General features: G+C 40.4%; 1 protein-coding gene across 6 annotated transcripts in view; it reads right to left on the bottom strand.

Annotated features, from left to right (window-relative positions):
- PPFIA2 (PPFI scaffold protein A2) overlaps nt 1–25,110 on the bottom strand; it is a 619,889-nt gene that overhangs the window by 213,365 nt on the left and 381,414 nt on the right. For all 6 annotated transcript variants that reach the window (XM_073327625.1, XM_073327626.1, XM_073327628.1 and 3 more), the window contains one exon: nt 8,323–8,397. In XM_073327625.1, the coding sequence (XP_073183726.1) occupies nt 8,323–8,397 (75 nt within the window). The remainder of the gene's footprint in view (nt 1–8,322; nt 8,398–25,110) is intronic.

The raw sequence follows: 25,110 nt of genomic DNA, 5'->3' as shown, positions 1-25,110 counted from the left end.
CAGCCACAGAAACAGGCTCAATGTATTCTGGGAAGTCAACAGAAGAGATGAGATGTCTCAATGAAATTTTGTACCATGGTTCTGCACACTGAAAGAATGTTCAGAAACCTGTATTTGCCACCACTGAGAAAGGCATATGGCCTTTTTTCCCTCTCATAATGTTTCTCTGAGAAATGTTAATTGCTTATGGTAGAAAGTTATGGAAATCATGGTGAAAGATGATAGATCTCTTTACAGGTGTAATGGTGGTGCTAGTAGTAGACATCGTAATGGACAAAAGTGCTTTGTAATGGACACAGAACACAACCTTAACTGTGGAGGAGCTCTCTCCGGAATTAGAATTGTATAACCCATGATTTTAGAATTTTTAAAATAATGGATAAATATAACACATAATGGAGACTATATGAGACAGTAACTTCTTTTTTCATCATCCAGAGAAAAGACAATGGGGTGAGTAATATTTATATGTAAAGGATATTATGGTTTTTACACCAAAATGTTCCTTATAGAGTTAATACATTTTAAGGCTGGAAGGGACCGTTATGATCATCTAGCCTGGCCTTTTGCATGACACAAGCCACTGAATTTCCCCTAGAGATTCCAGTTTATTCTCTTTGTTTCAGGTTGGGTTTGAAATAAGTATCACATATAACACATGTTCAACTAATAAACATTTTTCTTAGCAAAACTGTTTATCCAAATAATATTCTTACCCAAAACAATCGTTTTGCATGATGGGGTGTATTTTCCATGGTGCGTTAATGCACAAGCCCCATGTTATCAAGAGAGTAATGCAACTAACTGCGTTTATACGCCAAGCTGCTGTGAACCTTTCAAACACGTAGCTTTGAATATACGTATGTAGAACTGTGTGTAAACACAACACTCTATAGATGGATAAGGTTATCCTTTTAAAAATACATACTACATTAAATATTTACAGGTAATAATACTGGCATAGACTATGCTGTGCTGCATTATCCTTAATAAGTGGGGCCAAAATTTTCCATAATTGCGGAATGCCCCCATATGATTTCTCCATTTCTTGGCCCACCTTGTACAGAAGAAACAAAGAATTTCATTTGTGGTTTTGGCCCTTTGTGACTGCATAGGTGAGCTAACACCAAGTGACTGCATTTTCTGGAGTTCATGGAATAGGCTAAAAAGAATCAAACCCCAAATCAACCTTTTCCTGTGATCTCTAAAATTAAGTGCTAAAATTACTGATGACTGATTCCATGGGTGCTATAATAATGATTAACTATAAGATAAATAAGGGATGCATCATAAGCTCATCACTAACCACTCTGGGTTAAGAGAAAACTTTTCTTTAGGAAGTGTTGACAAAATGGTTTCTTGCACATTCCTTTGAAGCATCTGGTATTGGCCACCTACAGCATGTCAGAATAGATGGACCTCAGGTTTGATCCATTATAGCAATTTTTATCTTCCTCTCTCTATATAAACTCCTAATGGTGAAGGCTAATCCCACCTGTAAGAAAGAGGAGTTCAGTAATGTATTTTTGTAACTTTTACTGTGTGTTTTAATTTAAAGTGAATTCCAGCAAATATTAGACATTTACTGATGTCCATTTAGCAAAGGCCAAAGAGGAGGACAGAGGTCACACAAGCATGCGGTTGTATGAAGTAAATGCCTATGGTCCAGCCTTCTTGCAACTTCACTGAGAGCTCTGGAAGTGGGAGATGAATAACCCTGCTTCTTAATTTTATCTTGGAAAGGATGAGTAGAATTCAGCAGAGGAGGATGGAGTGCCTGGAAAAGACACAGGAAATGTAAGGCTCCAATTTTGGAGACAATCACAAGTGTCCATTAAAAATTACCTCGAACAGGAACAGTACTGATAGGGACTTTAAAGATACCCAGGTCAAAGCAGACTCTCAGTTAATGGAGATAATGCATTAGTGTTTGGCATTTGGAACAAATGCTGAGATAAAGGGTTTGGAGGTGCAGTGACTGATGAACCTATGCTCTCTCTGGTGATGCACTTGTATCAATGTTCTACAGAGGTCACAGGGGTCTCATTAGTGTTCCCCAAGAAGAATGATCTTTCCTCTGAGATAAAACATTCTATGAAATCTGAATGATCTCTATGTGGTTTTCTACTCATTTGATCCAGGAAAATGTAAGAGCTTGTTTTTGAACTAAAATAAAAGGGTCTTGGAGGGCCCCATATGATGTTGCCAATATGTGGGCGTTTACAGATGTGGAACGCTTATGGCGTAACACAGCTAGGAAGGGGCGGGGGGAATTTGTGTTCCACATCTTGCAAGTAAGCAACAAATTCCACAACCAGGGTTGATTCCAGTATACTGAGCCAGTGAATTACCAGGCTTGGTGGTAAGGACAAGAGTAGGGGAAAGGGTTTAGAGGTAGTTTCTAGATGAAATAGTGCTTGTTGAGACTTCAGATAGTTCTGGGATGAAGTGAACTCTAATTTGATGGAAGTGACAAGAATTGTCCTTTCCATGGAGCAGTGGTGCAAGAAGGGGATGTGAGAAGCATGTTACAACCACATGAAGCTGCATCATATTTCCAGGCACTCTGAATTTGCATCCTTCAGAGGCTGCTGGAGTCTCTTAAATATGCCCCAAGTCTGATCTGGCTCCCGGAGATTTTCTAACGTGGACAGCAAGCACCTAGGGCCAAGTGTTCACCGCCTGCCTTTTTCTCTGAGATAAATAGAGCTTAATTAAGCATCTGTTTCAGTTTGCTGGAGATGTCCGTAATTTAATCAAGCTCTTAATGAAGTCTGAATTTCATAATATTAGTAACAGAACATCAAAAGGTGGGGGTTATGAGGGCAGGCTGCCCTGCCAGCAGTCTCAATAATACAGCTCAGAATGCTACAGAACAGAGAGACAGGCAGGCAATTTTATATTCCAGCTCTTATCAAAAAAGAAAAAAAGAAAAAAGGGCAAGTCCCACTCAGATTAGTGGGCAAGGAACTGGTTGTCAGGAACTAGTGGCTGTCAGGAACTGGCTGGTATTTGAACAAGTTTCTATCCTATCTGACAAATGTTCCCAGGCAGAGATTAGTAGACTACCAAACTTCAGTGTTGGATGCACCACCTATTGTGAGCTGGAGGACTAGCAGCAGAAATCAATTGCTAATTACAATCATCTCCCACACAGTTCTTTAATCACATCTGGGGCCTTTGGAATAGGTAGAAGTGTGGCTCCTGGAAATGCAACACCACTGACACACTTGAGTGGTGTGGTGTGTAAATGAATACCTATGTGAGTATGCACAGTACTTTTAACTATTATGACCAAACCCCCTCGCCAACTATTGCAAAAAGCTAGCATATATGTAACAGTTACAGAAAAAAATATGAAAAGTCAACACTTGCCAAATGTGAGCACATATATCTCCTATTATAAACATTAAAGAAAAATGTGGTAACCCAGATACAACTGTATGATAATTGTAGGAAAATGCTAGCATTTTAATGGTGGCTATTGTATGTAATTGTTGGATTACATACAATAGCTGAACTCAAATTTAAAAACCTACTGCAGTAATATTCTTCATGGGGAAATTAACGGGAATTAAGAATGCTGCCCCTCAGCGACTTTCGCCACCATTTTGTTTCTAGTTGTCAAAAACAAGGCAGTTCCCCAAAGTGTTGTTAGGCCTTGATTTTGTAAGGTGCTGAGTGCACTCACTGATTTGTAAGGGAGTTGAAGGCATTCAGAACATATTGGAGCTGCTCAACCCCTTGTAGGATTGAGTCTTTAAAACTTAATTTTTATTGTTTGTAAACAACGCTTCAATAGAAAGTGACTATGAAACTTAAGCATCATAGGTGCGAATATGGACGATATAAAATGCAAGTCATAAAGAATATGAAAGGTGGACTGCTCAGTGAACACGACAGCTAATGTAACCTAGTTTGGGAAATTCTTCACTAGGCATATTATATTTAATATGGTGGGTCGTGTGATAATTTAAGGTATGTTATATCTTTCTTGATTTAAAAAATAACACAAAACAAACAAAAAAACCTACTTTGATTTTTCTTTTTAAACCTTCAAAAATTTCTTCATTTTATAAAACCTGCATCATTTCTATAGTACATTCATTTGAGGATTCATTTGAGGCAAAGAAATCATATATTTGCTCTTTTTAGGAACTCCTAACTCTGAGGAAACAGAATAGTAATGTACCATTTGAGGATATACGTGGTTTTGAAAAGTACAGCTGAGCACTTTTCCTCGGGCATCTAAGAATTAAAATACTGTCTTTACCATCAGAATATGTAAAGTCAAACCCAGTTAGGGAAATATCACAAGTAGCGATCTAATTAGATAGTGTCCAGGCAGTAGACCAAGAAAAACACAGGCTCAGTAGGAAGTGATGTTTCTGATTTAGTAGGGGAGATTCTTCTCCATAGGTCACTATTCCAGCATTCTGGTGACATAAAGGAGGCTTAAGGCCACTTGTGCGCCCACAGCTCTTTCTGGAAAAGTAGTGTGGATGTCGACAACTGCGTTTTAGGGGACATTAGAACCCCAAAAATTAGGGTTTCCATTAACAAATATACGAAACACTGATTTTGAAACAGAATTTTGTTTATCTCACTTTATTAAATGGACAAATTTAGTTGTGGTACAAAACTATTCATTAAGGTGTTATTCAACGGCTATTATTTTATTTTTTAGCTTTATCTCCCCCCAGTAAAAGAAGTTGCCCCTGAGAGGTGAAAACTTGGATCAAATTCCAATTTGGGTAATTATATTTTGCCTATCTCAACTCTCCCTGTAGTTTCATCTTTACAGGTTTTTGTTTGCTGCCAGCTTTAAATTATTGCATAAGTTTCTGGTTTATAACCAAAGCTGAAACCAAACAGGTTTTGCCTGTGTTCACAATGTTACCTACATTTCTCACATCTGTCATTATGTTTATTAATGCTGGTTATTTAGGAATTAGGCTACAAGGCCCATTTAGGAGTACAGGCTCTTATTTATCTTTTCCCAGTGTAAGTCTGTAGGTGTTTATTGTTTGGAGTATCTGTCTCATTAAGTGCCTAACCTCTCTGAATTTCTTATGTGATTCCTTGTAGTTCTGTAGGTTTGGGCACTTTTGTCAGGTCAGCCATGACCTAGGCACATATCAACGTATTCCTGTGGTTTACTAAACCTGGATCTTCTGTGTGTCTTTCCCCTAGTGATACAACATTTTAATCAGGGTATCAACCTATTGCCATCATTTAGGTATCTATATTAGTCCTGACTATGGAGTGTGTTGCTACAATGAAAACAACATGGATATGGAGAAAAATAATACGAATTATCAAGGGAGGAACATTGCCCGTTAGTAGTGAGTGTTTTAGAAGAACAGACACAGAGTGACAGCAATATAGAAATTACTGAAAGCCCTGAACCCAATTGCCTTGGAAACTTGCCCCATTTCTTTTCACATACACTACATCCAATTTATGTCTTTCAGATGAACACTGGCTGGGTACATTCACTGGAGATCGTGGTGTTAAATCAGCCCCTATATAATGATGATGTCTAATCCATTTTTGGGCTTAATTAAATAACTGTGAACATTAGCTGAACTCCTGTTCAAAATGCACTGATTTTTTGAATGTAATTCATCAATTCCCTTCTGTATATCTCCTTGCCAAGTTCTTTTTAATACATTTTCAGTTTTGAGCTACAGCAGGCAGAAACTGAAATACCAGTATTCATGTTGTGTGAATGATCTTGACAGGCTTTGTTGATTAATGTCCTTCTAAATGTTTTCAGCATTATTAACACAGTAAGTTTGTATAACATTTCTAAGGATGGCAGGCAAGAAAGCCTTTCCAATATAGAATAGAATATCAGGGTTGGAAGGGACCTCAGGAGGTCATCTAGTCCAACCCCCTGCTAAAAGCAGGACCAATCCCCAACTAAATCATCCCAGCCAGGGCTTTGTCAAGCCTGACCTTAAAAATATCTAAGGAAGGAGATTCCACCACCTCCCTAGGTAACGCATTCCAGTGTTTCACCACCCTCCTAGTGAAAAAGTTTTTTCCTAATATCCAACCTAAACCTCCCCCACTGCAACTTGAGACCATTACTCCTTGTTCTGTCATGAGCTACCACTGAGAACAGTCTAGATCCATCCTCTTTGGAACCCCCTTTCAGGTTCCAAAGCAGCTATCAAATCCCCCCTCATTCTCCTCTTCCGCAGACTAGACAATCCGAGTTCCCTCAGCCTCTCCTCGTAAGTCATGTGTTCCAGTCCCCTAATCATTTTTGTTACCCTCTGCTTGACTCTTTCCAATTTTTCCACATCCTTCTTGTAGTGTGGGGCTTAAAACTGGACACAGTACTCCAGATATCCTCACTTTCAATTCATTTTAATCTGTATATTTATTATCCCAGCATTCTTTTTCCTTCCCCATCCCCATCTGATGCCTATTACTGCTCAGACTGATCTTGCTTTAGAAGAGAGGTTTCTAAGAACTGCCCAGATGAAATTTCACTACTGGATGGTCAGTTGCCTATATTCTAGCCCTGAAACTGATTTTGTCCAGAGATGTAAGAGCCACCTTCTTGGTACAGTAGAGTGTTTATTGGCCAAGGTATAAATAAGTATCAGAAGCAACTGATTCTATATTTTGTCCTTTACAGTGGATCACAATTATCCAGCTGGGACTATGACTGAAGATCATTCTCAGTAGCAAACCCAAGCGTGTCTGTAATTTACCTCTTGTGGAAAGATAATTAAGTACAAACCTGGCCACTGTTAGAAAGAGCTGCAAGATGTACTTAGAATCATAGAAGATTAGAGTTGGAAGAGACCTCAGGAGGTCATCTAGTCCAACCCCCTGCTCAAAGCAGGACCAATCCCAACTAAATCATCCCAGCCAGGGCTTTGTCAAGCCGGGCCTTAAACACCTCTAACAATGGAGATTCCACTACCTCCCTAGGTAATCCATTCCAGTGCTTCACCATTCAACTAGTGAAACAGTTTTTCCTAATATCCAATCAAGACCTCCCTCACTGCAACTTGAGATGGTTGCTCCTTCTTCTGTCATCTACCACCTCTGAGAACAGCCTGGCTCCATCCTCTTTGGAACCCCCCTTGTTTGCCTATGCCTTCTACATTGATTCAGTTCTGGTGTGCTAGCTGAAAAATAAAGCCACAAGCATCCAGGGAGCTCTATGTTTGGTCTCTCTCACCAAACTCTTGAATGTTTAAATGTAAACTTGAATGTGTAAATGTAAACACCTTGTAAGGTGCCCAGATGCTAGTGTGATGAAGTCAGAGATATGATGATAATGGGTGACACCAAAATTGTTCAAATAATTCATATAAGCAGGATTCAGTGAGAAAGAATGGAGTCAAAACATGGGAAACAGAGCTGCAACTTGTTAGAAAGGTTTGGATACTTGCTGTCCAAATAGCTAAAATTCTATTGTATTTAATATACTTATTACTGATTTGTAGATTGTAAAGCAAGAACAATTACAAGTACATATGTTATTTTGCATATTTACCAGGCTCGGAAGGCAAACCAAGAACTACAGTGCTTTTTCTTAGGCTTCCAAGCTATCATTTCAATAGAATTCCCTTGTGTCTGACTGGCAAACACAGAGTATAACTAATCTCCCCAAAACAACTAGATACTGAGATGATTAACTACAAGCCTGGTCCTAAGACAGTAGATGTCAACAGAAAGACTTCTATTAAACTTTATGGATTTGGATGAGGACCTATACATATCAATATTAATTATTAACTAAGGATTGTACAAGATCTGAGCCAAGCCTGCAATCCTCATTCTTGAGTAATAAGCACAGGATTAGAAAAACCCCTATATGTTAATGCATACACAGAGAAAATATCCTATTATGATAGGTTATGTAGCGGCTTTAAGTTTTCTCTCTGTAAGCCATTCCCAGGGTATATTTAAATTATAATATTGTACTTACTGTTGAGTTTGCAGGTCCCTAGTTATATAGCAATATCTGATATGAACTCCAATTTAGCAACTGTGTTGTTGTATTGCTTACAATTTCTGACACATATCTATTGCCTCATGGCTTTTCCATATCTAGTAAAGGAAAGAAAAGTTTTGCACCTGTCACTAGCCCTTGTTTTTTTAGTCTGCTCACGATGACAGATCTGAATAAAGCAGAAATCAGAAGATTTTATTAATATGACAACCGCTTACAATAGGCCTATACAGAATGTAATTTATTGTTTTGTGACAGTTTCAATAATAGTGGTGGGAAACACAAGGGACAGAATGTTAGAAAAATTGCACCTCAAACGAGGAGAAAGTGTTTTATGTTACCTCCTGGTTAGCAGCAGCTAGTTCTTCTTCCAGTGCAGAGACTCTTTCTAAAGAAACCCTCAGTCGTTCCCTTACCTAGAAGAAAAACCAAAATATGTGCAGTAACGTGATTTCTATCAGTCTTTCAGGTTTATATAATCTGCCATAAACACTACAGTACAATCTGCAGGTCTGTTTGCAGGTATGTGTATTGTGTCCTGAACAGTCATGAAAGAGACATTAACTAAGAAGGCCTTTTAAACCTGACTCTGAGAAGAGTGAAGCCACATATGTGAGCATTAGGTTATAATCTTTAAAGCCTAACGTTGCTACTATAGAATTTCCTTTTAATCTATGAAATGTACAGTAAATGCAACCTTCTACAAGTACACAAGACACTAAATATAAGAATTTATTGGAACAGTTCCAGAGGAAAGGTATGGAAAAGAACTCCTGAAAACACATTCAAGTCCATTGTGTGAAGAATAACTGCTAATACTAATTTAATTTACCAAATTCATTGAAAAAGTTATGTGCAGCACTATTTGTAACTGACCAAGTTAATCTTTGTTAGTAAAGTCATTCACTTTATTTTATCTTTGCAAAAAGTTATTAAGAATCTACAAGATATATTTCCTATACACAAAAATCTAATGCTGTGTTTGCAATAAATGAGAGTTTATTATATATGAGAGAAGACATTATTATCTATTTTTTGGGCTTCCCTTAATACTGTCTATATTACACATAAAAGGTCATAGTGTAAACAAGAAAGTGATGTATCTTATTCTATAAAACTGAAGGCATATAAACTTCTACTTGTTTGAACACTTATTTCATATCCAAAGGTAATGATGAAAGAAATGCTAATCAATTAAGAACTTTGGGGAAAATAATTGTCTTTTGACTCCTGCTGTCCTTACTGATGAAAGTGGAATTTTGCAAATGCTTATAATACATACCTAACACAACAGCATTCACAAGAACTAATAACAAATAGCTAACACTTCAAACTGTACATATTAGTACACTATTGAAGTTACTTATGTCCAACACTATGCTGCAACGTGTACACTTATTTTGTCTTATTCTTCTTTAAATCAAATTTTGAAATTAACTTAGTCAAGACAGCAAATACACTTGCAGAAAATAATAGCATCATGGAAAGTTATTCAAGTTATATTAATTGACAGGTAAAGAAAACCTTCTGGAAGAAAGAAAGCAATTTATTCTGGCTTAGATTAAATAAAAGATCATGTAAACCTAGTGTATATCTTAAACCAGTTGTTGCTTGCACAACACTATTTGTTTTAGTTAATTTGAATAAAATATATATTAGCATACTGTTTTAGTAAAAAGCAAGAACAAGTTTAACTGCAGTAAGAACATGCTATGTATCGTCATATAATTTATTCAAATGACCTAAAATATCTACAGTAGTAACTTCTAAATATTATTCATATTTAGGTGTACATTTTCATAAGACTTCATAGGACTGCCACTCACAGAAACACAAAATTAAAACACATACAAGCACATTCACTCTACAGGTGTAAACACCTGTTTGTATGCTTTAACAAAATTCTAACAGTTGCATGTGGATTTTGAATAGTGTTAGAATTTGAATGTACAAAACCCACTTGGGCCACATACACAGCTGGAATCTGAAAATTTACCTCTTAAATTCTGTACAGTGCAATACTATAGGACCCAATCCTGACCCTTGTTTATATGGAACTGTGAGGCATAATAAAGCCCAGAAAGCCACATATGTTGCTGCACACTAGGCTGACTAATCCTGGGGATAGTAGGCCCTGGGCTCAATGGATGAATGTGAGGAACCACATGGTTTGTGAGAGCACAGCCACCCAGTGAGAGCAGGCAGGGAATTAGCATGAATAAGCTACATGCCACGCTATGAGCCACTCTGTTCACATGCCAGTTTCTCACCCTAAACCATATGGCAGTAGCAAAGGTAGGGCTGTCAGTTGGAGGGAGAGTAATTAAACTGAAAAGGGTTTCATTTCCTTCCTTCCATAAATCAATCAATCAATCAATAGATAATCCCCAAAGAGTATAGGGTCGGTCCACTGTCTTTCTGACCCACTCCAGAATCTTAAGCCTCCTGGCTCTAGTTTGTTCTCCCAACCTAAGCAACCATTACATTGACTGAGGACAGTTCTGTTTCAACAGAAAAGCCTATTCATTCTTTCTATACCTGCTTGCTAAACTGCCCAGGGATAATCCCACTCTCCACCCCCAATTCCGATGTTATAATCATTCCCCTACGTGGAACTGCCAATACATGTCAGCCAGTTAGGCTGACAGTAGTCTGTGACTCCAACAGTGAGAGGAGGGAGAACCTTGGGCAGCCATGAAAACATTGCACAGATGTCTTGAATTGAGAGAAACTTCCCTTTCAAAATGCAAACTAGTCTCTGATGCAGTTATGATGCTCAGAGCTCCTGAATGTTGTGTGTCATAGAAGCTGCAGTCCCCAGATCTGGCTCTAGACCAACAAGATAAAAGTTTAACCTACTAATCTTGGTTATTTCCTGACTCAGTTTGTATTCCTTCCTTAGTCAACCTTCCACTGATTTCAATGGAAAATTGAGGAAGGACAGTGTTGTGCTGATGTGCTCTGACGATAAATAGCACACTGGTATATTCTATATAGAAACTCAACAGTAAGCTTCTATCATAAACAATATTTAGCCCATTTAGTGATGTTTCCCTGAAACCTATAAATTATGCAGAACAAACATTAAAGTCTAACTATGTGTAATGGGACTGTTGCCCCCTTACTAACATTCAGTGGGGGTGTTTTAGTTGCTAGTTCCCAATACTAAAAAGGGGGAAGGGTCGATGAGGAATCAGGACCCTGAGACTGACAGTCCCCAGGAACAATGGGGAGAAGCCAATGCTCCAAGTCAGCCTCAGTGACAGGGTGGGCAGGCTAATCAGGGAGTCAGGAGGCCAGGGTGGTCCCGTCCTCTGTGTGAGCTGGATTTGCCTGGGTCAGACAGAGTGGGGCCGAGCTAAGGAGAAAGCAGGGGCCCAAGCTGAGCTGGGGAGCAGAGCTGTGCTAGATCCAGAGAGAGCAGACCCTGTCCTGGGAGCAGAGCTGCAGCCTCAAAGCCAGAGGCACAGCCCACAGAGAGCAGACTTGCCCTGGGAGGAGAGCTGCAGCAACCAGAGCCAGAGGGGTCAGAAAAGCAGCCCAGGAAGCAGGTCAGTGCTGGGAGCAGAGTCACAGAAGCAGCCTGCAGAGCAGACCTGTCCTGGGAGCAGAGCTGTAGCAACCAGGGGCCCAAGAAGCAGCCCAGGGAGCTGGAGGCAGAGCAGCAGCAGCAGCAGTGCAGAGACTGAGTGGTGGAGCTGGGGCTGGAGCAGTCCGGAGCTGGGTGCGGTGAGCAGCTGGGGAGAGCGAGAGGGACCCTGGGCAGCAGGCCCAGCACAGGGAGACACCTCAGCCATGAGGCTCTGCAGGCCAGGCTTGGATTGTAACCCCAACAGGGCGGGGGCGACACTGAGAAGAAGGGTCCTACCACTTAGCGCCTGAGAGCGTGTGGCCACCACCAGAGCAAGTGTCCAACCCACAGCATCCCTACAGCACAGCCAGGGCCTGAGAAGAAGGCCTGGGACTTACAGGGAACAAACTGTGAACTGCCCGGACATTCCAGAGACACTGTTTGTGATGTTCCCTGCCACAGAGTGGGGTGATGTGTTTCCTTTAACCTTTCCCATTTTCCCTTATTCTTTTTAAAATTAATTGTTGATTAAATAACTTGCATTTGCTTTAACTTGTATGTAATGGTCAGTGGGTCAGAGAAGTGCCCAGTGCAGAGAGAGTACCCCAGAGTGGGGACACCCTAGCTCCTGTCCTAGGTGAGCACAGCAGGGTTGGGGGTCGAGCTCCCCAGGAATCCTGGGTCCAGCCTTGTTGGGGTTATGAGGACTCTGCCAGACAGGAGAGTGGAAGGGGAGTCCTCAAGGGCCGGGAGGCCACTGGGTAAAGGAAGTGGGAGCGAGGACTCGGATCCTTTTGCTAGCCCACTTCACCAGGGTAGTGCAGAAGCCAAGAAAGTTCCCCACAATAGCGGGACTATTCCCCCGCTTACATATGGGACAATGGCCAGAGCCACCTAAAAAGTTTACAACAAACTTCTTATAATAAATCCTATGTTGGCATCCCCCCAAATTTATTTGAAAAACAAAGAAAAAATAAAAAACAACAACAAAAGCACACCCTAATCTAGTTTCTGAATGGTCTAGAAAGATTGGCATTCTAAGTGTCATCTTGTTAGGAGACAAATGAGTGGACAAAGACTCAGGATATTCTTACCTCGTCTATTTTTAAATGGTTTTTAATTTTTACATCTGGTAAATGTGCATAATACGGATAACTGGCACTATCATAATGCTTTCTCATCTCTAGACCTCAAAGGGCTTCACATTATATCAGTCCCGTTTATATATGGTGCAGCCAAGCACAGAAATGTCAAGCAATATTCTGGAGAAGAACCACAGGGTTTTGTGAAATATCAGAAATGTGCCTCTGCTGTCCAGTCTATAAACTGTAACAATACTTGCCCACTTTCTAGGGCACTGGTGTGAGGCTTCACTAAATAAGGTTTGTGAAGTACAGAGAATTAAGACTAGTCCTTGTAATGTGTGGTGGCCAATCAGAACATAGCAGAGGATACACCTCTAGGCGACACTTCTCCTATGCAATGCCACAAATGGTGCAGAAAAGGTATTCCGTTTCCTTTCTTCCTGACTGCACAACCACAGAGCCAGATGACCAGCCACACCACTGGCTTTGAAGTGCCACAAAAAGAACCAGGCTCATCATTGATCTTTCAGTGTCACATGGTTAATCTCTTGCTGGCATTCTGTGGTGGAGAGGTGCCCCACACCCATGCCAGATTGGGCTACAACAGGCCAGAGCAGCTGTGCAAGGCGGCAGCCAATCAGGGAGGGCCTGTTAGAGAGCCAGTCAGGGCCAGTATTACAGCCAGCCAATCAGGGCTAGGCTAGGCCCTATATAAAGGCTGCCCAGGAAGAGAGTAGGTAGACTCTTCCAGGCCTTTGGTGGGTGAAGGTCTGCTCCTCTGTGTGAGGAGACTAACGCGTGGTGCAGGGGAGCAGAAGGGAACTGCCCGGTATCTGCTGGGCTGCAGGCCCTGAGAAAAAGGGCCTAGCTGGTACAAAGGGGAAATAGCCCAGGGAGAAAGATGGATGAAGGGAAAGAAGGATGGCAGGCAGGAAGGCTGCTGCCAAAGGGTCCCTGGGTTGGGATGCAGAGTAGAGGGTGGGCTTACCCCCCTGCATTGTACTTCCCCTGGCCATTGGGAGTGGCCATCACAGACTGCACCAGGCCCCTGCCAAAAGGGGGTTAGACTTTGGGGTGTGGTTGAGCATTGTGGCTGGGGCGAAGACAAGGACTGCTGATAACACCAAACCCTGGGAAGGGGGTGAGACTGGAGCAGTGGGCACTGCTGGAGGGCAGTGTCCTGAAGAGGATGCCGCAAGCTGGGAGCAATGCGGGTTGAGATGCCAATCTAGGGCGAGAGATGGACGGGACACCCTGGCAGAGGGTGTGCTACATGAACTGAGCTAATTCCCAGAGTGAACAACAGGAGGTGCTGTGGTGGTGAGTCTCAACCCTGTGGCACATTCCTGTAGGTGATTACACACTGCCTATCCTACTGTATCTCCTGGTAACTGCTTCTCACTTATTTCCCCTCTTCTGCCAAATCCTCCCTTCTTCCCTTTCTAATTCCCAGCCCACAAAGAGCTTTAAAATCATTTATTCATGATAGTATTTGATGATTTTTTCTATGAATATTTGTGTGACTAAAACTCCACTTACCTGCCTGTTTCTTAATTAAAAGATTGTAACTCGTGTTGAAGAAAATTGGTTCTTTTAATCTGCAAGAATATCTATATATACTTTTCTGTTGTATCTGCCCAGTACTTATGTTAAGGGAATTAATAATCTCTGACAACCGTAATTGAGACCATAAAAACTTCTGTTGCTGTTCTTGTTTATGGGGCAACTTTACCTCAAAATTAAGTCAGAAAACTTTCTTTAAAAAGTTAAGGTTTAAAACCTTTCTTTTCCTTTTAAATTTACTTTTTAAAAAAAAATTAGTACCAAAAGTTTAAATCCAGTTGCTACATAAAGCCTGCAGGAGGGGAAACTTGCTTTGACAGATCTTATTATGTCACTAAACAGCAAAGTCCTTCTGCATGAACAAGATTGTTAATTTCTTTGTTACTTCCCAGTCTGGGAGCTTCTTCCAGAAGCCATTTCCTTGCAGGGATTACTGAAGGGAGAGACAGCACTTCCTCTTCCTCTCAGTGGCCCTCCCATGGCCTTCCTGTATCTCCTTTCTGTTTTATAGCCTCTAGTACTCCACATATGTTTGTAATTTGCTTAGTTCCTGCCTTTCTTGACCTCCTCAAAAACACTAAAAGGCATTTCTCAATAAGGCCAACCCAAAAACTCTGGAGTTTTTTTACCAACCGATTTGGAGATACAATCAGACAAAAAAAGAGGAATTTTTTTTCAGAGACAACAAGAGAAGACTTCTTAAATGCTCTGACACCTCTGAGAGGGTGGAAGCATAGGCAACTTTCCTTTACCTTCCCATCCCTGAATCTTGGGGGCTGATTCAGATTCAAGTTAAGGCAACATTATAACTTTAAATACTCCTTTTCAGATTTTTCCAAACTATCTGAAGTTCTCTCCAGAGATAAGATGTGGCATTTGAAATTTGATTTCTTTTGTGGGAATTTTATGGTGACTTATAATGGGAAGCTAACTTCAACCTTGACTATGAAGCTGATACTACCATTCCATAGTGCAAGCAAGACTCCCAGATAGGTAACTGGTGGCTGCTGATCTGTGTGCAGACTACAGGAAAATACTGTAACAGATTAACATATAATTTTATTTCTTTATCACAAACTGAGATGTTTAAAAGAAAAGACAGTCAAGACAGATAAAAAACATGCTCTGTCTTGGGTTAGTGTTTTATTCCAGTTATCTACACAAATTACTGTTTGTCTTGCTACCTGGTGTTCGTGTAAAAAAAAAAAAATCTCAATAGTCACTGACATCATCTGATATGGCTAAGAACTAATTTTGAGGTTGCTCAAATATATGCACTAGTTTCATGACTTTTGCCCATTTTCTATTTCTAGCTATTCCTGATTTTCATTTTATACATATACATAAAATAACACAGACTACACTTTGACATGATATACAATAGATTGGAAAGTAGCTTGAAATGTCACTTCCTTCTATACCCCAAGCAGAAAGGTCTGAGCTCTTGTGTGGTGAAGTTATGTATGATTTGTTTGTCTACAAGAGACAATATAAATCTTGAGACTCCTATAGCACCATGTTTTGGATTCTGAATTTATTCAGAATTAAACAAGTTAAACATTTTGCTTCTTAATATGAAAAGACATCTTAAATTACTCCTATTCTGTGGATGTGTTAGGTGTGGTTTGAAACATCAGAATAATTCTATAAGTATTGCTCTCCTCTATGAGCCACGTGGAAGTAGATTCAAATCTGACTTCAGGACTGGATCTGTACTAGGTTCTAACAATCCAGTGCTGTATTTAGCAAGGTGCTGCACTACCAATGTCATCCTTCAGATGAAATGTTACACAGAGTCTGGATATTTGGGTGGATATTAAAGCTCAGACAGCACATTTTTCAAGCAGATAGGTATCATGTACCAGATATGGACTGGTTACAGAACTTCTACCCCAGAGGGAGAGACAGGAGATGTGGATTTTTTAAGACCTGTTAATACACTCCTGTATGACAGGTTTCAGAGTAGCGGCCATGTTAGTCTGTATTTGCAAAAAGAAAAGAAGTACTAGTGGCACCTTAGAGACTAACCAATTTATTTGAGCACGAGCTTTCGTGAGCTACAGTCCACTTCATCAGATGCATTCAGTGGAAAAATACAGTGAGGAGATTCATATACACACAGAAAATGAAAAAATGGGTGTTATCATACACACTGTAAGGAGAGTGATCACTTAAGATGAGCAATTACCAGCAGGAGAGCAGGGGGAGGGGTGGGGAGAAAACCTTTTGTAGTGATAATCAAGGTGGGCCATTTCCACCAGTTAACAGGAACCTCCAAGGAGTTGTGGGGGGAGGAATAAACATGCTACATGCCTCCAGCTTTCACCCAGACCACACCACACGATCCATCATCTACAGGCAAGCTCTACGATACAACCACATTTGCTCCAACCCCTCAGACAGAGACAAACCCCTACAAGATCTCTATCAAGCATTCTTACAACTACAATACCCACCTGCTGAAGTGAAGAAACAAATTGACAGAGCCAGAAGTCACCTACTACAGGACAGGCCCAACAAAGATAATAACAGAACGCCACTAGCCATCACCTTGAGCCCCCACTAACCCAGGAACCTATCCTTGCAACAAAGCCCGTTGCCAACTGTGCCCACATATCTATTCAGGGGACACCATCATAGGGCCTAATCACATCAGCCACACTATCAGAGGCTCGTTCACCTGCACATCTACCAATGTGATATGTGCCAGCAATGTCCCTCTGCCATGTACATTGGTCAAACTAGACAGTCTCTACGTAAAAGAATAAATGGACACAAATCAGATGTCAAGAATTATAACATACATAAACATAGTCAGAGAAGACTTCAATCACTCTGGTCACTCAATTACAGACCTAAAGGTCGCAATATTACAACAAAAAGACTTCAAAAACAGACTCCAACGAGAGACTGCTGAATTGGAATTAATTTGCAAACTGGATACAATTAATCTTGGGCTTGAATAGAGACTGGGAGTGAATATGTCATTACACAAAGTAAAACTATTTCCCCATGTCTATTTCCCCCCACCGCTCCTGGGACATTCCTGTTAACTGCTGGAAATGACCCACCTTGTTATCACTACAAAAGGTTTTCTCCCCACCCCTCCCCCCGCTCTCCTGCTGGTAATAGCTCATCTTAAGTGATCACTCTCCTTACAGTGTGTATGATAACACCCATTGTTTCATGTTCTCGGTGTATATGAATCTCCTCACTGTATTTTTCCACTGAATGCATCCGATGAAGTGAGCTGTAGCTCACGAAAGCTCATGCTCAAACAAATTAGTTAGTCTCTAAGGTGCCACTAGTACTCCTTTTCTTTTTACATTCCTGTAGTTATTGCCAGCTCAGGTTAGGTACATTACACATGCTGCCACCTAGTGGCTGAATAGTATAATACAGTTTAGCATTCTATTACATCTCTTCCTTTATGTTTTACATTGCCAACATTTACAAAATCATGCTATGCTTAAAGTTCACTACATACCAGTCTGTTAAGTGTTTCTGAATCATACTGGTTTTATCATTACACGACCCAAACATGTACCTAGTGGACAGCCAGATAACCAAGTTGTTACAACAATGGTCTCTGGTCAGTTTTGGAATATTGGAGTCGTCGTCTTATTATTATTGAAATTAAGCGGAACAGTCACAAGAGTAAAATGCCTGAAAACTGCATGGAATTTTTTTTAAAATACCATAATAGATGCTCATTCTATGTATCCTCCTTCCCCCGCACCGCCCCAAAGAAAAAAAACAGTAAGAGGACCAAAAAGTGCCACCCAGACTAGCTAACAGAGTAAAAGAGGCTGTTAGAAACAAAAAGACATATTTTAAAAATTGGAACTCAAATGCTATTGAGCAATATAGAAAAGAACAAACTCTGGCAAGTCAAGTGTAAAGACAGGCCTAATTGGGCAGGCCAAAAAGAATTTGAAAAGCAACTACTAAAGACAAAAATTAACAGCAAATTTTTGAACCTGTATTGGAAGCGGAAAGCCTGCCAAACAATCAGTGTAGCCACTGGATGATTGAGGTGCTAAAGGAATGCTCAAGGAAGACAAGGCTGTTGTGGAGAAGCTAAATGAATTATTTGCATAGGTGGTGTGAGGGAGATTGCCCATCATTCTTTTTATATGACAAATCTGAGGAACTATCCCAGATTGAGGTGTCCATAGAGGAGGTTTTGGAACAAACTGAAAAATTAAACAATAAGTCACCACAACCAGATGGTATTCACCCAAGAGTTCTGAAGGAGCTCAAATATGAAACTGCAGAACTACTAACTGTTGTAAGTAAATCACTTAAGTCAGCCTCTGTGCCAGATAACTGGGGGATAAGCTAATGTAATGCCATTTTTTAAAAAAAAAAGGCTCCAAATGTGATCCTGGCAATTGCAGGGCAGTGAGCCTTACTTTGGTACTAGGCAAATTGGTTGGTTGAAACTACAGTGAAGAACAGAATTATCAGATACCTAGATGAACACAATGTGTTGAAGAATCAACACAGCTTTTGTAAAGGGAAATCATGCCTCGCCAATCCACTAGAATTCTCTGAGGGGGCCAAAAAAAATGGGGACAAGAGAGATCCAGTGCATTCAGTGTACTTGGATTTTCAGTAAGCTTTCACAAGGATCCCTCACCAAAGGCTCTTAAGCAAACTAGGCAGTCATGGGATGAAAGGGAGGGTCTTTAATGGATCAGTAACTGGTTTAAAAGATGGGAAGCAAAGGGCAGGAATAAATGGTCAGTTTTCAGTTGAGAGAAGTAAATAGTGGGGTCCCCTATGAATCTGTACTGGGACCAGTGCTGTTCAACATATTCATAAATCTGGGGAAAGGAGTAAATGGTGAGGGGCAAAGTTTGCAGATGAAACAAAATTACTCAGGATAATTAAATACAAAACTGACTATGAAGAGTTAGAAAAGGATCTCGCAAAACTGGATGACTGGGCTAGAAAATGGCAGATGGCATACAGTGGTGATAAATGCAAAGTAATGCATCTTGGAAAATATAATCCCAACTGTACATACAAAATAATGGGATCTAAATTAGCTGTTACCACTTAAGAGAACGATTTTTTGGAGTTTCTGTGGACAGTTCTCTGAAAACATCTGTTCAATATGCAGTAGCAGTCAAAAAAGCTAACAATGTTAGGATCAGTTAGGAGAGGAATAGATAAGACAGAAAATATCATAATGCCACTATATAAATCCATGCTATGCCCACACCTTGAATACTCTATAGAGTTCTGATTGCCCCATCTCAAAAGAGATACAATAGAACTGGAAAAGGTACAGAGAAGGGCAAAAATGATGAAGGGGTATGGAACAGCTTCCGTATGAGGAGAGAGATTAAAAAGACTGAGACTTTTCATCTTAGTAAAGAGACAACTACGGTGGACCTGAGAAAGGTCTATAAAATCGGGAACGGCATGAAAAAAGTGAATAAGGAAGTGTTTATGCCTTCTCACAACACAAACCAGAGATCACCCAATGAAATTAATAGGCAGCAGGTTTAAAACAAATGAAAGTTAGTACTTATTCAGACACTGCACAGTCAAACTGTAGAACTCATTGCTAGCAGATGTGAAGGCCAAAACGCTGAAGTTCAAAAAAGAATTAGATAGCCATCAATGGACCTATCCTACATGAAGTTATTAGCCAATATGGTCAGGGATGCAACCCCATGATCTAGGTGTCGCTAGCCTCCAACTGCCAGAAGCTGGGAATGGACGGCAGGGGATGGATCACTCGATGATTGCCTGTTCTGTTCATTCCCTCTAAAGCACCTGACTTTGAGAAGACAGGCTACTGGGCTAGATGAGCCATTGGTCTGACCCAGTATGCCCATTCTTATGTTCTGAAGATGTTCTGTCTGCCATCTGTAAAGTTTGCTTTTTTTTTTTTTTTTTTTTTGACGAACAAACTGTAGATGTTGAGGGTTTCTGTTGAACTCTCTGCTGGATTCGAGCACATGACGTGAGCAATTTTTTTTTCATTACAACATCTGGAGTTTTCCATCCTTCTTTCCCCCATCCAGTTTGATGCAAACATGGTCACCAGGTCATAAACCCAGAAGTTCTCTAACTAGTGACATCTCTTGTAAAAAGATTTGTAAACTCTTTTTTTGCTTTTTTTTTAAATCTGATTTGGCTAATCTCCTCATGGATGGCCACTTTAGAGAGAGGTCCTTTTCCGAAGTCAGAACTGTAGTTCTGAGTTTTCCCACCAGGAACTGTGCTGGACTATATCCAGTAGCTGTTATCAATGTTGATCTGTAGCTCAGAAGAGCAAGGAATGGATCATCCTGCTGTAGGATTTTCTTGGCTATCTGTAGAGCTCTATCAGCCTCCCTGTTCATTTGTGGATAATGTGTGCTGCTAGTAATATGATCAAAATCATATCTCATTTGGAGTGTCTTAAAGTCCACTGCTGTGAATTGTGGTCCATTGTCCATCATTAGTTGTTAAGGAATACCAAAACGTGCAAAAGTGCACTTCCGTTTCTTGATAACGCTACAACAGGTTATGTCTTTCAAGTAAATTATTTCTGTATACCTGGAAAAATAGTCCACTACAACCAGGTAACGATGTCCCTTGAATTCACATAAATCAGCAGCTTGTCTTTTCCAAGGTCTGTCTGGTAAAGGTGTTATTAAAGGGTCTTTGTGTTGTGTCAGTCTGTTAATTCTGCAATCTTCACATGCAGATAGCATATTCTTTATATCCTTGCCGATGCCTGGCCACCACACTGACTGGTTGGCATTTAGTTAGTCCTTGATGTCCTTCATGGATGAGGTTTAGGATTTCTCCTCTTATTTAGTTTGGAATTACGATGCAATTGCCTTTTAATCATGAGTCCATTTGACTTGCTTAATTGTCCACATACTGCAAAGTAGTCTCTTATCGCTTCCTTGGTGTCCTTTTAGATACTCTGGGCAGCTGGCCCTCACATAACTTAGAACTTCTTGAAGTTGTGTGTCTGTTAAGGTTGCTTGTTGTAGCTGGTGTAGTCTTTTCTGGCACTGGTCTGTATGTGTTCATAGCATCCATTTACTCATTTGGAACTCATGGATAGTTGAGTGTGATGGGCTTGGGCTCCAAGACAGAGTGTCTGCTACTATCCGATTTTTTTCCAGGAATTTAGCAATTGGGTTCAATTACTAACCTTATCAATGGATGACTGCATATCAGCAATGCTTGATCCTTGTCTTTTCCATTGATGAGGGTTATAAACAGATTATGGTCTGTATTCAGCATAAACTAATCCAGTCCACAAAGATATCTGTGAAAGTTCTCACATGCCCATATGCTTTTCAGGTACTCCTTTTCAATCTGTGCATGTCTTTCTGCTTCTGTGAATGTGAGAGCAAAATGCAACTGGCTTCCACTGAGTTCCATGTTGCTACAGTAATAAATCACACAGGCCATAGCTGCTTGAAGAAATGACCTGTGCCTGCTGAGAGTGGGAGGGAGGGGTATAGTGAGGGCAGGCGACTTCAGCAGTGTTTCTGAGCATGCTAAGTCAATGTGAGCATGCTGAATACAAGCAAAGTGTTGGGGGGTGGGCACATGACCCTGTATTTCCCTCCCTCCCCCATACACACATCACCTCTAGCTGCTTGCATCTGCACTGACCGTTGTGGGTTTGTTCACATCATAGTACTTGAGAACTGGAGGTACTGAGATGAGATAATTTCTTTTACCTTTTTTGAAGGCAATTTCTGTCAGACTTTAATAGTTCACTCAGTGGTTTTGTCACTATAGAAAGGTCTTGGATCAATCAAGGCCATTTACCATCCCCAGCAGATGTCTCAGTTCTAGTACATTCATTGATGTATTCAATTCTCAAATTGCTTTTACCTTCTCAGGGCTAGGACTGATTCTGTCATTGTTTACTGTCTGTCACAAAAACTTGATTTTGGGATAAGCAGAAAATGCACGTTTTTCTTGTAGCTTCAGTCCAGACTGACTGACTAAGATTAGACCTTCATTGAGGGTTTCTTCCATGGAAAACCCATACATCATAATATCATCCACTAAGACTACAACTCCATTTGTGTTTTGCCATCTTCCTTTGGAAAATTTCAGGTGCACTGGTAATCCCAGAAGGTAATCTTTGAAAGCAAAATCTCCCAAAGGATGTGATAAATGTAGTCAGTTTAGCATTTCTGAAGTGGAATGGGTAGCCTGAGGAATATCCTCTGTAAACTGCATGATTCCTAGGAATGTAGCTTCAAGGCATGACTATTGTTGTGACTAATGTTACTCCCTTCCCATGACACAGAAATCCCTGCTGAGAACACAGAAGTGAGAACCCATGTTTGGGACCTAACTGGCAGCAGAGCTCATGAACATGTCAAGCTGCCATTGGGGAATGGAGGGCATTTAGAGTCACTTCAACTCTTTGTCTGATTGGTGACCTACAGGGCTAAAAAAACCGCCATGGCCTATCTACCCTTTTACTGTTCTGTCTCTATACAGGGCTTGTAATGCAAGAATATATGCAGCCCAAAACCAGTCGATTTTTGTGACAAAATTTTCCTCTTCTGCAGGTCCTGCATGGAAAATGATAAACTAGCCCCAGGTTTTCAGAGGACATCTTTGCTCAAAAGGTCACAGAATGAATAGTATGTAACACCTTATTGTAAAACACTTCGGGATCTCTTCTTTACAAAAAATGAGATGTAAACACATTCTATTAAATCAACAAGCTCTTCATGGTTGTTTCTGTGGAAGAACAAGGATTCTGTGGTATTTTGACTGCACTGAGGACATTGTGTAGCTTTTGACACCAAGAGAATCCAGAATTGGCAGTAAAACTCCAACTTTTAGGTTAAGAACCTAAAATTTAACAATTATAACACAGTTAGATATATAGAGAAGGGAAAGAAAATTGATATATGCCGTGACAAAACAAAGAGAGAAAAACAAAAAAAATTTTGTATATAGTGCAAATGGAGTTTGTTGCAAAGTCTTCTTCAAGTAACTCACCCACAGGAATGCTTAAAGATGTGATGTACTTAAGCTTCCCAGAAAATACATCAGGACTACAGAAGACTGATTTCAGAAGACTTTTGAATAATGTTATTAATATAATGTATGTGTGACCAATAATATTTTAAGACTCACATAATCCATTTTCCCAATGAGTGGTATTTTTTATAAAGCACTTAAACAAGGTAATTTTCAATGACAGCGATTAGATCCCCACTCTTGCATGTTCTTCTCATCTGTTTTATAATGTGGTCAAACTGACTGACCTTTTTTTGTCTAAACCTTGTTGGATCTAAAAAGCCCAGCAGAGTAGGCATTGGAGCCAAATCTTGCTCCCATTATAGCTACTAGGATTTGCTTATTGAGTTCAGTATAGCAGTATCAGGCCTTTAGTGAGTACACTACGTGGAATGGAGACCCTCGAAGTAATAGCCAGATGCTGCGTCAGCTGTTCTTGGGGACATGGTCAGTAGCAATGACAATGGCATTAGCATTGTTCTCTCTGAGTAAGTGAAGTTAAAGCCCCAGCATGATGCATGGGGATACTGTGTTGTTGCAATTGCCGCCTCTGAGATGACAAGCAAAACTCAGACCCTGACCACTTGTAGTTATCCCAAGGCAACTTCCACAAAAGGGTGTTATCAGCCTTGATGCCCGACCCAGAATTTCTACTTAGATATTTATAGTATGTCTAGCTGGAAAAAAAATCTCCTTTTTCAATTTTAATTGCCGCCCCCCCCCACTTTCCCTTCTTAAAATACTGTGTGGCTTTGCATCAAATCCCATTACAGCAATGACTCCACTGCAGTGGCTGTTATACTGTGTAGGTAGGAATCATTGCCCCCACCAGTGAAACACAACCACACTACTGTGACAGAATCTGTTGAAACACGATACAACAGTATTTTAGTGTTGTAAGTTAGTGTGAGAGTTGATATTACAAAGGAAAATTTTCAATTAGGCAGAATACACACATCTGGTTAGGATTTTTGGTCAGAAAACTAAGGCCAGTCTCCTTGGGCAAAGACCCTGTCATACTTTCTCAAAAGCATTTGGAATAACTTTGTGTTTTCTGGCCAACATTCTCCCTGCAAAATAAAACCAATTTGAATGTCCAAAGGTCAGATTCTCCCCTCTGTTGCACAAGACTATATATTGAAGAGGCGAGACTGGGCCATATTCGCTGGTATTGCCCAGCTGGTTTGTGTTGCTCCATTGCAGGGAGTGTGGAGGGGGAAAAAAGGGTATGGCTGGTCCGTCCCTCTGTAACCCATAACAAAACTGTGCTAGTGGTTAGAACACAGATGGAGGTTTATAGGTCTCCTATTGCCTTAGAAATAATTAGCTTAGCCCTTCACCTCAAACGATAGAGGCTCATGATTTTAGATACAGGTGTACAGGTTCAATCACAGATTACTTGAGCTGGGATGTTACACACATATCTAAGTGTTGTAAAAGCCATTTGGAGCTGTGGGCAGCCAGTGGAAGACAGAATGGCCTTCAGCTCTAACTTTCTTTGGCAAGAAATATGGTAATAGGACAATACAGGATACGGGGCACATGGTAGAAGTAGCTTATTGTCACCTTTATACTCTCCCTTTAATGTTTTACCAAGCATACCTTGGCCAAACCAGAGAAACTGGCTTGGTATTTTATATCGGTCTATATCTATAGATAGAGACCTGCACATACAACCAACATATATGGAGGTAATACCCATGTGAAAAAACCCATGTGATACATTTTTCATATACCTTTGGCTCCCTCACTGCCTCTTTACCTTCTAATCTACCTCCTCCTAATCAGAGCTGCTGTAAATTGTAAAATAAGGTTTTATCTAAATCTGAATTTTCCATGGGAAAAGACAGCTTTCAGCAGAATTTTCTGCCAGGAAAAACAAAATGAAACCTTTT

Source organism: Lepidochelys kempii, chromosome 1 (assembly GCF_965140285.1).
Source record: "Lepidochelys kempii isolate rLepKem1 chromosome 1, rLepKem1.hap1, whole genome shotgun sequence".
NCBI lineage: Eukaryota > Metazoa > Chordata > Testudines > Cheloniidae > Lepidochelys > Lepidochelys kempii.
Note: the sequence above shows the minus strand (reverse complement) of the source record. Positions and strands in the feature narration are given on the sequence as shown.